At 40.0% G+C, this 14,506-nt stretch overlaps 2 protein-coding genes across 3 annotated transcripts in view; both read right to left on the minus strand.

Annotated features, from left to right (window-relative positions):
* Positions 1 to 1,567: 1,567 nt before the first annotated feature.
* hhla2b.2 (HERV-H LTR-associating 2b, tandem duplicate 2) lies at positions 1,568 to 9,177 on the minus strand. Of its 2 annotated transcripts, XM_084940165.1 has the most exons (6): positions 9,091 to 9,177; positions 6,267 to 6,581; positions 5,873 to 6,139; positions 4,240 to 4,536; positions 3,090 to 3,183; positions 1,568 to 1,853 (listed from the first exon to the last, which is right to left on the minus strand). In XM_084940165.1, exons 1-6 carry the CDS (start codon positions 9,149 to 9,151, stop codon positions 1,850 to 1,852), a joined length of 1,038 nt encoding a protein of 345 aa, XP_084796291.1. In that variant the 5' UTR covers positions 9,152 to 9,177; the 3' UTR covers positions 1,568 to 1,849. The 2 variants fall into 2 exon arrangements, with proteins under 2 accessions (XP_084796291.1, XP_084796293.1); XM_084940167.1 differs by lacking the exon at positions 3,090 to 3,183.
* A 4,824-nt stretch (positions 9,178 to 14,001) lies between these two features.
* The window catches only part of LOC146380753 (uncharacterized), a 3,010-nt gene continuing 2,505 nt past the window's right edge, over positions 14,002 to 14,506 (minus strand). The window contains exons 2-3 of the mRNA XM_084940121.1: positions 14,475 to 14,506; positions 14,002 to 14,111 (exon numbers count right to left, since the gene is read on the minus strand). The exon at positions 14,475 to 14,506 is cut by the window's right edge and continues 1,403 nt beyond it. Of these exons, the coding sequence (XP_084796247.1) occupies positions 14,476 to 14,506 (31 nt within the window). The 3' untranslated portion in view covers positions 14,002 to 14,111; position 14,475. The remainder of the gene's footprint in view (positions 14,112 to 14,474) is intronic.

A 14,506-nucleotide genomic window follows, 5' to 3' on the forward strand; every position in this document is an offset into this window, starting at 1 on the left:
AAAAACAACAACTATTTTATAGAGCAAAAAAGAGCAAAAACATTTCTAAAATGAAACAATTTCCTATCAAAATTGCTTAATAAACATTTATTTTGTTTATTTTTATTTTATTAGTATTTTTCCTTAAATGTGTTAAATATATATTTTCTCATCTAAATGTCCACTGAAATGTGAGCCTGGGGGCGGTAATGCGCTTTAACATTGGTTAAAGAAGCTCAACATTGGTTGAGCTTCTACTCAATGTCTTTTCTTCCAGTTCAGAGCAGAAATGTTTTTGTTAAGATACTGGATGTTGTGTTTTTCTCCACAATTTTAATTATAAGCTAGATACACTGCTGCTAACAGCAACAGGGATGAGTCAGTGAGTCAGTTGGGCTTGTGAATCATGATTCATGAGTCAGTAAAGTGATTCTCGAGTAGTGAACGATTCGTTCATGATTCACGCATCACTAGTGATGATGTAATGTGATGTATCAAATGTGATACACTAAGTATCACATTTGATACAGTATCACAGGGTTGAAAAAATAAAGTCTCAGTTCTTTACTTACATATACATTATGACAGAAATCTTTATTGGCTTGCGACCACTGTTTTTTAATTAAGACATTTACAGAAATTCACATTTTCATTCAAATCAGTTGTGCAAATATCAGCAAATTACAAACATATATCAATCGAAAAGGCGTTTTTGAAATTTTTTAAATGGGAAACATCTCAGTGTTAAACATTAGGCCAGAAAAACGTCAGCCCCTCGTCAGAGCGTGACGTCCCCCCTCTATAGAGGTCTGCATCAGCAGTTTAGATGCTGAACCTGATCTGTGTTTAGCTGTGTTGTGATCATAGTGATCATAATACTGTCAGAGTATTGGCCAAAAATGTTTTCTAGACTAAACAACATAAAAAACTAAGCGCTAAAAACTAATAATTAACATTATTTTAGCTGTTAGCTTACACACACAAACTAACAGCTGTGGCTGTTTTGAAACCTTTGTCTAAACTGACAGTTGGTCACATTTTCACTGGGATGTTTTCACTTCAGGTAAGAATAAAACTGGAGACAATTCTTGAAAGAAAAGGAATAAATTGAAGCATAAACACATTCAGCACATCCTTTAAACACAACAGATTGTCAAAGGCAAGACTGCTGATTTACAAACGTTGTTTTCAAGAGTTCTCAGTGATGGTCCTTCATCAAACATCTTTGAACAGACAAAGATGCTTATGGTCCATTTCCCCACCTCTAATAATACTGATACAGCATGTTTAGTCTATCACTTGTTTCGTAGACTAAACAAGTACAAGTGAGTCAAGTTGAACTAATTCTTGTAATTAAGACTTTGTCCACCAGGGGTCAGCATTTTTCAAATCACAGCAGCGTCTGATCTGAGCTGACTGCATATAGAGACTGTTGGTGAAAACAGCCTAATGGTTAACTCTACGTCACTATGTTTTTACTTTGTTCTTCATCAGGTAGTAAAATAAGGTTTCTCTTTGTTGTGACTCTGAACAAAGCAGAGTCCATCCTGGTTTGTGACGACGATACAAAGGCCGCGTGTCTGTAGCTCATGTGATTATTGCTGTTCTATCTAACTGTCCTGCAGATGATTGATGAATCCTTTCTTAACTTCCTGATTATTAAATTTAGTACAATTAATGAATCAATGTAATATTACATTACAGCGTCCCACAAAAAAGTAATGTGATTATAGTGTTACTAGCTGATATGGAATTGGATTATTTAAAATCAGAAAACAAAGGTTAACTATGTATTAGAGACGTTGGCAATGATGAGGTAAACTCAGCTGATGCCACGAACAAAGGTTATGGATGAGGCTTCATTACACGGTCACCTGCAAAATAAAAAGTCAGTAAGACACCGATTCGTCCTCAGAATAAGAAGGTCAGAAAGTCATTCATGTCTAATCTACAGTAGCTGTTACATCATATCAAGTAGAAAAATTATTTAGATTTTTTAAAATCTATTTATAGGATCCGTTAGTTTAGTATTCATTTTTCTGTATCCACAATGAATTAGTTTATTTCCTGTTTCATTAAGTTGTTTGTTTCTTGTTATATTTGTTATATATTTTTATTGTTTTTGTACTTCACTGATGTTTTTAGTGCTTTCTTTTCACCCTATTGTAAAAAACCCAGAGAGTTTCATTGTCATGATGCATGCTCAATCATCCAGGTAAGTAAATCTCCAAAAGTTGATTCTGCACGTAGCGTTTTGTGGGAGCAGACGTGCACCATAAACCTACACATATGGACCAGTATTTAAGGTTTGACTCTCGTCATCCACTGGAGCACAAACTGGGTGTCATCAGGACGCTACAACACAGAGCGAACACCATCCCCACTGACACAGCAGCCAGGGAGGCAGAAGAACAGCACATCAAGAAGGCCCTGAGTAAATGTGGTTATCCCAGCTGGACTTTTGTCAAAGCTGGGAAGGCACCAAAAAAAAACAAACAGAGAATGACAACCGCTGCCTAAGCAAAAACTTGTAGTGATCCCATATATGTCAAGAGTATCACAGCAGTTGAGACGTATTTTTTCTAAACACCACATCTCTGTGGCTTTTAAATCCCAAAACACGCTGCGCCAAAAATTGGTGGACAGAGTAACATAGTTCCTGAGTTCCTTCATCTAAACTCTCTGTTTAAGATGAAGGAACTGACCTCCCAGCCCTTTGTTCCTTCAGTGGGCTGGTTTCAGTCATTATGCAAATGTACTGTTTATAAGATTGAAACCTGCAGTCAGCTGAGACTGAAGAAGTCACTTGGATGAGTGGTGAAACGTTTCTCCCACAAAACGCTACGTCCAGATGAACAGAATCAACTTTTGGAGATTTCTCTGAGATCTTTTCTTTTTTTTTTACTTGAACAAAAGTACCAGCTGTTCAATATTTATCAGCTCAAAGTGTGACATGAACAGATTAGTTTCCCTCATGATGGCAGAACGATGCAGACAGACCAGCACAAACAAACGCCATCACACTCTATGGTGTGTAGACACTGCAGTGATTCAACCCTGGACTATAAACAACTCAAAGTCAAACAAAGTAATTAAAGTGTAGCACAGACCTCCTGATGGAGATTAGGGCAGCGATCGACAGGCCGATCAATACCAGTCCACACATAACAGCTGTAGTAATGACCGCAGTGTTAGAGCGAGCCCCTGTGGAAATATGTGTAATGAAAGTACAGTTACTAATCATAATGTTGGTGATTATCAAAGAATGTACATGATCTTTATAAGTATAAACACAGCTGACTTAATACTTCATATTTGCTAGTTTGCGCACCAGAATATTACTGTAATCCCAACAGGCTTGTTTTACTGCTGAATTATTCAAAAACTGAAGTGTATGATGACTAAGTGACAGTAAAACTTGCTGCTGCATCAGGATTAGTTATGTTTTCTATTTTGGTTCAACTGACAGATTCACTTCCTCAATAAGCTTTAACTCGTTAACTGAACCATGAAGAGAGAAACCTGTAAAAAAGTCCATTTCCCCTTCAATTGTTCTCCTCACAGTCACTCACATGTCTTATTTTAGAAAATTATGAGTAAAACTCACGTGCAGTAATAACACGAGGTCATAGCTGCAGAAACACTGATAGGTTCACTTTTGATACAGTTACACTGAATCTTTACTTTTACGTTATTGGTCTGTGTAGTTATGTTTCAACAGCAAACATTTCTGAGTAGAATAAGTCTTTGTCTGGCTGAATGTCCCCACTTTACAAATGCAATAATAAAAGTTCTGGCAGGTGCATGGTTACACATTTAGTCAGGACTCTACAGGTAAGAAGGTATTTGTTATGAGAAGTTGAGATTTTGGGTCATGTTGTTTCACTTTTTAAACCAATGCAAAGAAAATGTCCAAAATACACATTTAGTAGTTTATTTTATGCTTTTGTCCAATTATCCAAATTTATTTGCATAGCCACAGCCACCCTGGGGCGCACAGACAGAGGCGAGGCTGCCAGACACTGGCACCCTCTGACCACCACCAGTAGGCAACGGGTGAAGTGTCTTGCCCAAGGACACAACGACCGAGACTGTCCAAGCCGGGGCTCGAACCGGCAACCTTCCGATTACAAGGCGAACTCCCAACTCTTGAGCCACGATCGCCCCAATGATTAATTAATTTCTTTAGAAATCTGGCTTTATCTGGTCATCAGCCGGGCAGGTTTCTCCCTGCAGTGTTTTATATCAGCTCGATCTTACCTTCGGTTATTCTCAGGTGGATGTGGGTAATGTGCGTCTCCTCAGCATTACTGAGCTTACAGGTGTACATCCCCTCCTGCTCTGTGGATAAGTCCTTTAGCATGAGGCTGCCTGACTTGGACACATTCTCCACCTTCTGCCTCCACCCGTCTGACACCGAGTAGGTGACGTCGGTCCAGGACTGGCTCAGGACGGTCTGAGTGTGGTTGAATCTCCAGAGGAGGGTGAAGTTGGTGAGTGAAGTGTTTGAGGGGGTGCAGGGGATTGTCACACCAGTGCTGGGACCACTGATATCAGCTGAAAGCATACAATGTAAATGATTAACAACAATATTAAAAACTACAGTCTTGGGAAATTACTAAGAGGTCCATGCAGCTCCAAGCAACACCGAGCCGAGGCGAGCACTCCCACACAGAGTGTCATGTATCCATGGTAACCACATAGTGAACCCTCACCAGCCAAAAGACCCCAGCAAAGAGCGTTGTCCAGCACTCATCAGTGACGTGATATTTTCTTGAGTTTTCAGTTTCTGTTGCCACAGCATCTTACTGGATGCGGCAATGCAGACAAGACAGAACGCAATTGGACGAGAAGCGAAACTTAAACTCACCGGCAAAAGTTAAGGATACAAAATTTGTGTTTGGTGATTTTAATTCTGTAACAATAAGCAGGAAAAATGGTAAAGAAGAGGAGTCCTGACTCTGAGGGACTCTCAGACAGCCATCAATTTGGGATATCAACAGGAACTCGTGATGTTGTCTACGAATGTCATCACACACCCACTGTCGTGCTTCACTTCTAGAACAAAACATCCAAGTCAATATCCTCAGATATTTGCAACAGGGTATCAGACTGTTCCATGCTGCACTGTTCCTCCTGAAGCTTGGAGTCTTCCTAAGAGTATCGTAGCACGGACCTTCCCAGGATGGCTGAGAAATATGAACCCTCTGGTTCCTCTGTGGATCCAGAGCACCAATCCGGAGGAGCTGTCCCCAAACCCCCACTGATGTCACCCAGGAGAAGCCTACAAGACCCAAAGCCTAAAAGAACTTGGGTTGAATTTCATCCACCTCTGTGCACCAACCACCAAACAGCTTAATAAATACCTCAGTGACCTCTGCCCCGCTGGCAGGCCAATCTTATTTGCACTGCCCATGTTCTCACTGAGCTCATATATACCCCTGCAGCTGAGCCCCAAACCGCACCCCTCCACATACTGATATATGTATGTTATTACTGATATTTAAAGAAATTCACGTATTTTCTAACAGTGTTTTGATGAGAGAGAGCTCAACAGTTTTTTCTTCTTTTTTGCATAAACCACATCCAAAGTCCGTCTTTAACTTTTCTGCTTTTTGATCATTCTGGTGCGCCTTGTTCATCTTGACACATTTTAAAGGTCCACAGTCTTTGTGTGGATGCTGCATTTTATCTGAAAGTGCAAGGTGATGAAGATACATCACGGATAGAGATTTCCTTGCATTGTTTCATCAGGATAGATAAACAGGTTTTGTGTTTTTTGTTTGTTTGTTTTAATTTTACAGAAAACATATTTAATTCAGTTTTCCTTCATATTTTTTCCTAGTTATCTACGTCCCATCTGCAGTTCTCCTAGTTTGGTTGAAATACTCACATAGTCTCTGCAGAGTGGCTCTCCTCCTGTTCCTGCGAGTGCTGATGGTGCAGGTAAAGAGCAGGTCATATACACCGGCTGAAAGCATCTGAGAGCTGCTGATGTTGTAAAGCAGCTGCTCAGTCCGCTCGACTTTGGTGGTGTTAGTGAAGGTGATGTTGGATGGAAGGCTGGTGGACCAGGTGAGCTGAGGTTCAGGGTAGATCCCCTCTGACCTGCAGCTGATCCTGTTTTCAACCTGATTAATTTTGACCTTATTAACTGGAGCTGCAACAAAAGAAAATCACGGATCAAAAACTCATCATTAATCTGATGACAAAAATGAACACAAAATCTTCATTCATCTGACAGTGCACGGAGAACTGAGCTGATGTTTACTGCAAGTTTCTCCTACCGTCCACTTTTAGGTTGACAAATGACTCCTGGTTTCCCTTGATGGTGCTGGTGTGGCACTTATATCTGCCCTCATCCTGAACCTCCACACTTGTCAGCTGGAGTGAGGCATTTCCACTGGAGATCTGGTCCTTGAACAGTGAAGTCCTGTTTCTGTAGTACTGGTCCTGGTTTCCAAGCTGGTCTCTGCTGTAGTAGAATGAGTGGACATGAAGGTCTCTTGGTGTCTTAAACCAGTGGATGACGATTTCATTCCCAATCTTGAAACTGCACGGTAAGACGCATCTCTCCATGAAAACACAGGACACCTCAGTATCTGAAACATCAGAACAGACAAACACTAAAACTAAACACATACAGTGGCTTGCAAAAGTATTCGTCCCCTTGAACTTTTCCACATTTTGTCACATTACAGCCACAAACATGAATCAATTTTATTGGAATTCCACGTGAAAGACCAACACAAAGTGGTGAACACCTGAGAAGTGGAACGAAAATCATACATGATTCCAAACAAATTCCGAACAGCGCTGATCAGAAATGCAGCCAAGAGGCCCATGGTGACTCTGGACAAGCTGCAGAGATCTACAGCTCAGGTGGGGGAATCTGTCCATAGGACAACTATTAGTATCTGACCCACCTGGCCTTTTTGACGGCCACGTCTGGCCCATGTACCTGAAACATAAGAATATCTAACTTTAAAATATTAGAAATAAGCTTGCTGTGTTGAAGAATAAATATGGTCAAACCAAACGTTGACTTTCAAGCATGTTACAGTTGTGTAAATGCCGATTTTGCCCTATATGCTGTATTTCCATGAATGTTTGCAAATTCCTCAATTTTTCTAGTGAATTATAAAAACATGAGTGGTGGCTCAAAACTTTTACACAGCACTGTATACGTAACATCTGCAGCACTTCTTCCTGCAAAGTTTACATGTTGTAACTTCGTACTGTTACTAGAGGAGAGCTTAAAAATTGTGTTGGACAGCCATTATTTCTGTCTTAATGGACAACTCCCACTAGGGTTTAAATAGTGGGAGATTTACCTGAGGCACTGACCAGAGGGCAGCAGTCAAACAGGTGGTGGATGGGGTGCGAGAGGTCACCTGAGATAGTCCTGCTTTTTCTGACACAGGAGGATCTGACCATGGCCTCCAGGGGTCGCAGAGGGCAGCCAGTGATTTTTGGGCAGTGTTAATTACCCTCTGAGCAGCTTGTTCTCAGTCGTGGCCCCTGCACATCTAGCTCCAAACACCCAGGCAGGAGGAGAGGACGCTCTCTTCTTGAAAATGGCTGTGAGTTCACTGCTATAAAACGACAGCCAATAAAGCAACTATGAGATGTGGTGGAACGGCAGATTCACATCACGGATCTGACAAATCTCCAGCAGCTGTGAGAAGCTATCAAGTCAACATGGACCAGAATCTCTGAGGAGGGTTTCCAGAAAATAGCTGAGTCTTTGTAATGAAGGATGAAGGCAAGAGGACGCAACAAGATGTACCTGCTGGTGATGAGTGTGTGCAGGCTATTACACTTGTGTTCATGTTGGACAGTCGGCTGTGATTTATCGGACTTCTCTTGTTTGAAATCTGCTCTTACTTTTGGTTCAGTTCACTAAGTGAAACAGATTTTGAGTGATGGGATTCTTAGTTTCGGTCTTTGTAATCAAACGTTTTGACTGTAGGTCTCAGACATTATTAACATTGTGTCTAACCCTGAGTGTGAGCTTATTATTACAGCCTGTACTCTTTTAATTATTGTAGATCTTTAGCTATGTTGTGTTTCGATATGCTGTATTTTTACAACCTAAATGACAGAATTTAGACTTCTGTTTAGAATTTAATATTTTGTAAGTAAAACACGGCGGACTGATTGGAAAGCAAACTGAAATGTTTAAACTACTTAGAATGAGGTTTTCAGAAGAGGAAGGGAAAAAAGAAGTAACATTGATACTTGATCTTCGCAAATATTCAGACCCACTAAAGACATAAGGACTTCAGTGTTCGGAGATTTCAGTTACTGATTATATTTACATGATTAACAGGCACAGTGATGCATGTCTCCTCTGCTCTAAGCCCCAATAACCAAACTACAGTTTCCTCTAATAATCAAAGTTAACTATGGAGCCCATTCACTGATGTGCCGTCCAGACTTGTGTAACTGGCTTTGGTTACGAATAAAAGCCGAGATGTGCTTTTGCTGCTGTCCCATTGTAGTCGCTCAGGAAAAGGACGTCTCCCACCCAGCCCGACCGTTAACTTCTCCACTTTAAAAGCATTTCCAGTCCCACTGATAAATACGACGCATTACCCAAATCCTGACTGCGACATCATGTCTACGTTTAGATTTTTGTTCAGCCTGCTGAGATTTTCAGGGCTTTCCCTCCGTCGCAGGAAATCCCGTGTAGTCGGACTGAGTTTGTTTCCTGATTTTTAATGTTTTTAATTATAAAGTTTATGCATCTTTTGAAGAACACAGACGTCAGAAACGTTTGTTGGATAGACCTGAGTGTGAGCTTATTATTACAGCCTGTACTCTGTTAAGATGGTTATTGTAGATCTTTATTTTCGTTACTTCTAAGCAAAAGTTCGTTGGTTCAGTTCCAGCCAGGGATAATAAATAAATAGATAAATGAACAAACCCCGCCTTGTCACGAGGGAGCAGTAAATGCCTTCACGAAACGTCGAAAGAAGTTCAAAGAAGTCCAGTCGCAGAGCCAAAGCGTAAAAACTGAATACAGGGAAAAGTTTCGACCAAGTTCCCTAAAATGTTTTTTTTTTTTTACAAACGCTCTGATCAACTGACAGCAAACATCTCACTCACCTCCATCTACAATCGTCAGAAAGATCCAGATCAACAAATACGAGCTCCGTTTACCCACCATTACTGTTACATTCTCCGCTGTGTCCCGCCTCCTCACCGCAGGGACTGTCCACAGTTTGCTTTTACATGAGGTGGATAAAGTCAAACACGAAGCTCCCTGTAGTCAAAGTTTTTTTCATTAAAGTTTTCATTAAAATCATAAAAGTTATGGTGCAGTGAGTTTTTTTATGTTTCTTTTTTGAATTCAGAACCATAATTCCTGCTGCAAAGGTTAAAAAAGGGCCTGTTTACACGTGAAAGTGAAGTTACGGGCATGAAATACACTTCAGACTGTGTTACAGGTCAAAATGAATAATATGCGATATTCAACTCAAAAACAAACTTCTGCGGGGTTTTTTTTGTAACTGGTCGTGTATATTGTTATTTTCTGTTGAACACCCATTTGCATATTTTGTCACCAAAAACTCTCCCAAACAAACCTGAAAATGTTGCAGGATCATCGGATTAAACATGAAACTGGTTTTCAAAGCTGTGGGACAAATCTGCAACAGAAACAAGAAAAATGATTTAATGTGATGGGTCCTGCAACACTAACGCACCGACGCATGTATCAAGCTCACATTTCTGCGTGCGTCGCTTTAAGAAAACGTCACGTGATCGACACAGCTGCTGTATCGCTCATTGCCAACGCGCCAAACTGTGTTTAAAAGGTACCGCATCCGCATCTGCCAACGGAATGAGTCGCCACCAAAAAACACAAATTACTCTCGCAAAGATAAAAAAAAATACACATCTCTCCATAACAAAATGGAGCCCGAAAGAAAAAGAAATGTTTCTGCTGTGTGGGATCATTTTGATCTTTTAACTGCAAATAAGGTAACTGTTTGTCTGTCTTTGTTTCAGTGTAACCTATCAGAATAGGAAAAACAGCAATGTGACTTGAAGTGTAAATTATTTATTTCATTTTATGCAGGTTAAATGTCGCATCTGTTCTGCGGAGCTTTCTTACACAAACAAAAGCACCTCCTCAGTGTTTAGGCATTACAGAGCCAAACATGAAAATGAGGAGACAAACACACCGAGGATGAACACTGGTAGGCCTATATAGACACTGAACAGCTTTATCATTTTTTTTTTAAATTAATGTTTTATTATTTTGAAATCAAGCATCTAGGAAGACTGTTCTGGACCAGGCAGTCCTGGATTTTATTATAAAGGACTGCCAACCCCTTAGTATTGTGGAGAGTGTCGGAGAGAAAAATTCCAAGATCAGATGATCCTTTAACGTACTGAGGGAATAGGAAGACATCTTATCAGAACCTTATCCACCTGGCTTTACAGTTTTTGTGTACCCCAGCTTCATCTGTGCCTGTGAGTTTTCCAAAGCTGTGGAAATGGTGTAAAAAAAAAAAAATGCAATAGACTGAATGCAAAAACATTGGATAAACTTATTTTTCTGAATAGAAATTTATAATAAACTCTGAGTCAAATGGGTAATATTACATTCACAATACTTTCATTTTAATTTTCACTTAATGTCATTCACAATATATTTGTAGAGTATAAAATAAAGATGTCTAAAATATTTGCAATGTAAAAGATATAAAACGATTCCATGGAAAGTACAATACCTTACAGTGTACAAGTGTGACTTGGTCATTGAATCAGTGTCTGTGAGTCTCAAGTAAGTTGCCTGCAATGATATTTAAGGTCCAGCAGGTGTCAGCATGGAGCAAAACAGCAACACTGTGTCGACACAGCATGGATACCGTTTGTGCTGAAACGCTTCACGAGGCCTCATCTACCCATCACTACACGAAACCGAACATGACCGTATTCAGTCCTAGTCCCCTGACCTGTAAAGCATCATCGATGCAAGCAGCATGTAAATTCAAAAGACGGCATAATATCATTTTACCTCTTTTCTTCGTCCAGTGCAGAACCACACCAGCTGCTGTCGCTGATAATGCAATGACCAAAATGTGCTTTTGGTATATAGGTTTTGCCTTCTGCACTTAAGATGCGTTTAGATGAGGCCTGCTGGCTTTTAATTCAATAACCATTTTCTGCACAGCTGTCACATGACTACACTCAGACATCACGCAGACTTCATTACAGGGAGATAAAAGATTAAAGATCTGCTTAATTGCAAAGAAAGCCTTTCAGATGTATCTTTTAGAAAAGTTCAGGGCTGCAGTGAGTGTGAGTCCAGGTCACATGCCCCAGCAGAGGGAGTGTTCGCCCAGGGCGCCAAACAGGCTAGGACCGCCACTGACGCCACAATATGTTTAAGTCCTTCTCTTAAAGCTCTTTAGCCCTTTCGGTTAGTGTTCGTACTCTTTCGCTTTTATGAGCAGTCTGTAGTTCTGTAATTTGCTCAGCATCATCTTCTTCCACTGCAGTAAGTGGTACAGCATAGTGCTCTTGGAGATCTTTGTCAACCGTCTTGTGAGTCTAGTTAAATGTCATTTAATGGTCTGTGTTTAGATTTCAAAATCCTTAAGTATTACTCTGGGGTTACTGTTACATATACTTTAGCTGTAATGACATTCACTCTTAATGCAGATGCGTTTGTACTGAAAGAACCTTGTAAACTTCACTCATAGTTCGACCTTAAACAAGCACACAGAACTCTTCCCTAAACTACAAAGCATCACTTTGAAGTACAGTAGAAATTAAGTTACCTTTGATAAACATGTTATAGAAACTTTTTGTGGATCTTTCAACTTGCCTTACACCACTCTCATTCTACTTTTAACACTGTCCTTTGTTAATTTCCACCTTACTCCAGTTGTATACCGTAGTTGCTGCTGTGCTTGGCTGCTTGTGAGCAGTAAGCTTGTGTAATGGCGCCCTCTTGTGTCGCTCTACTGTACCGTCACTCTCTGCAGCTGCCGTCTTTGTAATGAGCTTCTTGAGAACTGAAGAAGCTTCTCGGATGAGAGGTGAAGCGTCTTCAAGCAACTTAAAGAAGTCCAGACGCTTTTCTTTCCAAGCTCCTTAGACTACGATGACCTGGATGGCTGAGAACCTTCACCGACTCTTACCTGTACGCTTTATATGAGCAGTCCTTACCCTTAAATCTCACCTCTCTTCTTCCTCTCCTGTCTTTATTATCTTTCTCCATCTCTGCGTGAAATTAGCTCTCTTTCTTTTCTTTCCCAGTGATATACAACAGATGGACCTTCTGTGCCATTTCATGTTTAGGTCAGTTATATTTCTTTGTGCAGTCATTTGGTTTGTTAAGTTTGCAGTTCTTTGCCTGAGTTCAGTTTTGTTTCTTTGACCTTTTTTATGAGCTCAACATTAATTACTTTTGTAAATATAATTTTTGGGTTAAATGAATGAAAACCCTATTTTTCTAATAATTCTTGTGACTCCTGCTTTTTCAACTCGGTCCATCACACAGCCCTAAATATTTGTCTAATGTCCTGGTCAAATATTACTCCAAGGTGTTACTGGAGGCCAAGGTAATGCCATCCAGAGCCAGTATCTGGTTAGATACCACATTTCTAGGTATTTTAGGGCCAAGTATAATCAGCAGCAGAAAGCTAGTTGTCACCCAGGTCTTTATATCAAGCTCTGCTGTGTTCAAGCTATTAATTACTGCGCGCAGGGGAGCCAAAACACACATCAAACATTAAAGTTCAGTTATGCCAGTTTTAACCTTGGGATGCCTCAGCTTCTCTTTTATACCTCCCACACACAACTCTCTGCATCAGGAAGGTCCTGGCACTGGTCATCCTGGGAGTTTCGTCCTTCTACGCCCTAACAGTTAGCAGATAACACAGTGAAGCAGCGCCAAGCAGTTTTCACAAGGTCATGCTGACACATAATTTGACTATGACTTTAAACATTGGTAACTTCAGGTGTTGCTCTGATATACAGGAAATGACATCACGGCTCAAACTCTTTGTCAGTAAACCATTTCTTTATTTAACATATAAAATTTTGGTTTAACTGTTACAGCATTTCATAACACAAACAAGCTGAAAAAAACCCTGCAGAAAACATGGATCGATGCATTCATTAAAAACATGATAACAGGAAACAGATTTTTTGATTCAACTGCTGGAACAAAGCTAACCACTCAACATGAACACTACAGTAGAACAGTTTAGAAAGCTTAAAATCTAACGAGGCACATTTTCATTCATAGCTGCCTCATCAGATCTTTACAGGAGACTCTACCTGAACTCTGTGGAGCCTGATCTCAAGGGTTTAAGTCTCTGCAGATTCACTGTGATCCAGAGATGGCAATGATTTCAGTCCTGCATGATTAGGCTGATGTTTGCACAGAGGAGATAATATAGTAAATGTTTTTGAACATTGGTAACAGTAAAACAAGTTCCTTCATAATCATTATGCAAATCTTTACTCTGTTAATGGTACTCATGGCCATTGACCAGTGGTTGTTGATCAATGGTCATAAGAATTTGCTTATTAACAACCAAAAAATTGACCTCACAGCCCATTGTTCATTCATTGGACTGGTTTCAGTCGTTATGCAAATGTACTGTTTACGAGATTTACTTAAAAGCGGGAATCAAGACGTAACAGGTTATTCGTAACATGGAATCGTTTGTGAGTGGAGTATGAACTGAGATTACTCAAACTCTTTCACAGATGAAGTTCTCTTTCATGTGTCTGCGTTCATGCTTAGTATGATCACATGATTGTGAAAAGGTTTTGTCACAGCGTCTGCACTTGTATGGTTTCTCTCGTGTGTGGACTCGTTTATGCTTTTGAAGCTGATGAGCACTGATGAAGGATGACCCACACTGATCGCAGACGTGCTTTTTAACCCCACTGTGAAGGAATTCATATTGTTTGAAGTCCTTTGAAGTGGGGAAGCCTCTCCCACATTCTTTACAGTAGTTCATTTTGTCTCCAGTGTGTCTACGTTGATGTATTTTCAGAGTCCTTCGATGACTGAAAGTTTTTCCACAAAGGTCACAAAAAAAGTCATTCCCACAGTGATGACAGGGTTGAGAACTGGATCCATCTTTGTCGCTCTGCTTCTAAACAAAGACACAAACACAGTGTAAGTCAGTCCTTCAACATTTTCATCCTGAACATCACCTGAAATAAAGAGCATCTCTGCCAAAGTCCAATTACATTTTACTGTTTACATTATCACACTCAGCTCAATATAATGTGCTATAAAAACGATAAGAGTAAAAACATTAAATTAATACTAGTTTAATGCTACAATAACAGTAATATAATTCTCAAACACTATCACTAAAAACCTGTGATTAGAGTCTGAATAATCATTCAGAGGTGTTTATCCATGCAGTAAAATTGCTAACATGCTAACACAATTTGGTGAGCAGAGTTGTTTCAAACACTCGGGCTGACAAGATAAAAATAAAAGTACATACCTCACAGTAACTGCACTTGTAGAGTCTTTCTT

Source organism: Perissodus microlepis, chromosome 9, assembly GCF_051167445.1.
Source record: "Perissodus microlepis isolate ML-2025 ecotype Zambia chromosome 9, ASM5116744v1, whole genome shotgun sequence".
Classification (NCBI taxonomy): domain Eukaryota; kingdom Metazoa; phylum Chordata; class Actinopteri; order Cichliformes; family Cichlidae; genus Perissodus; species Perissodus microlepis.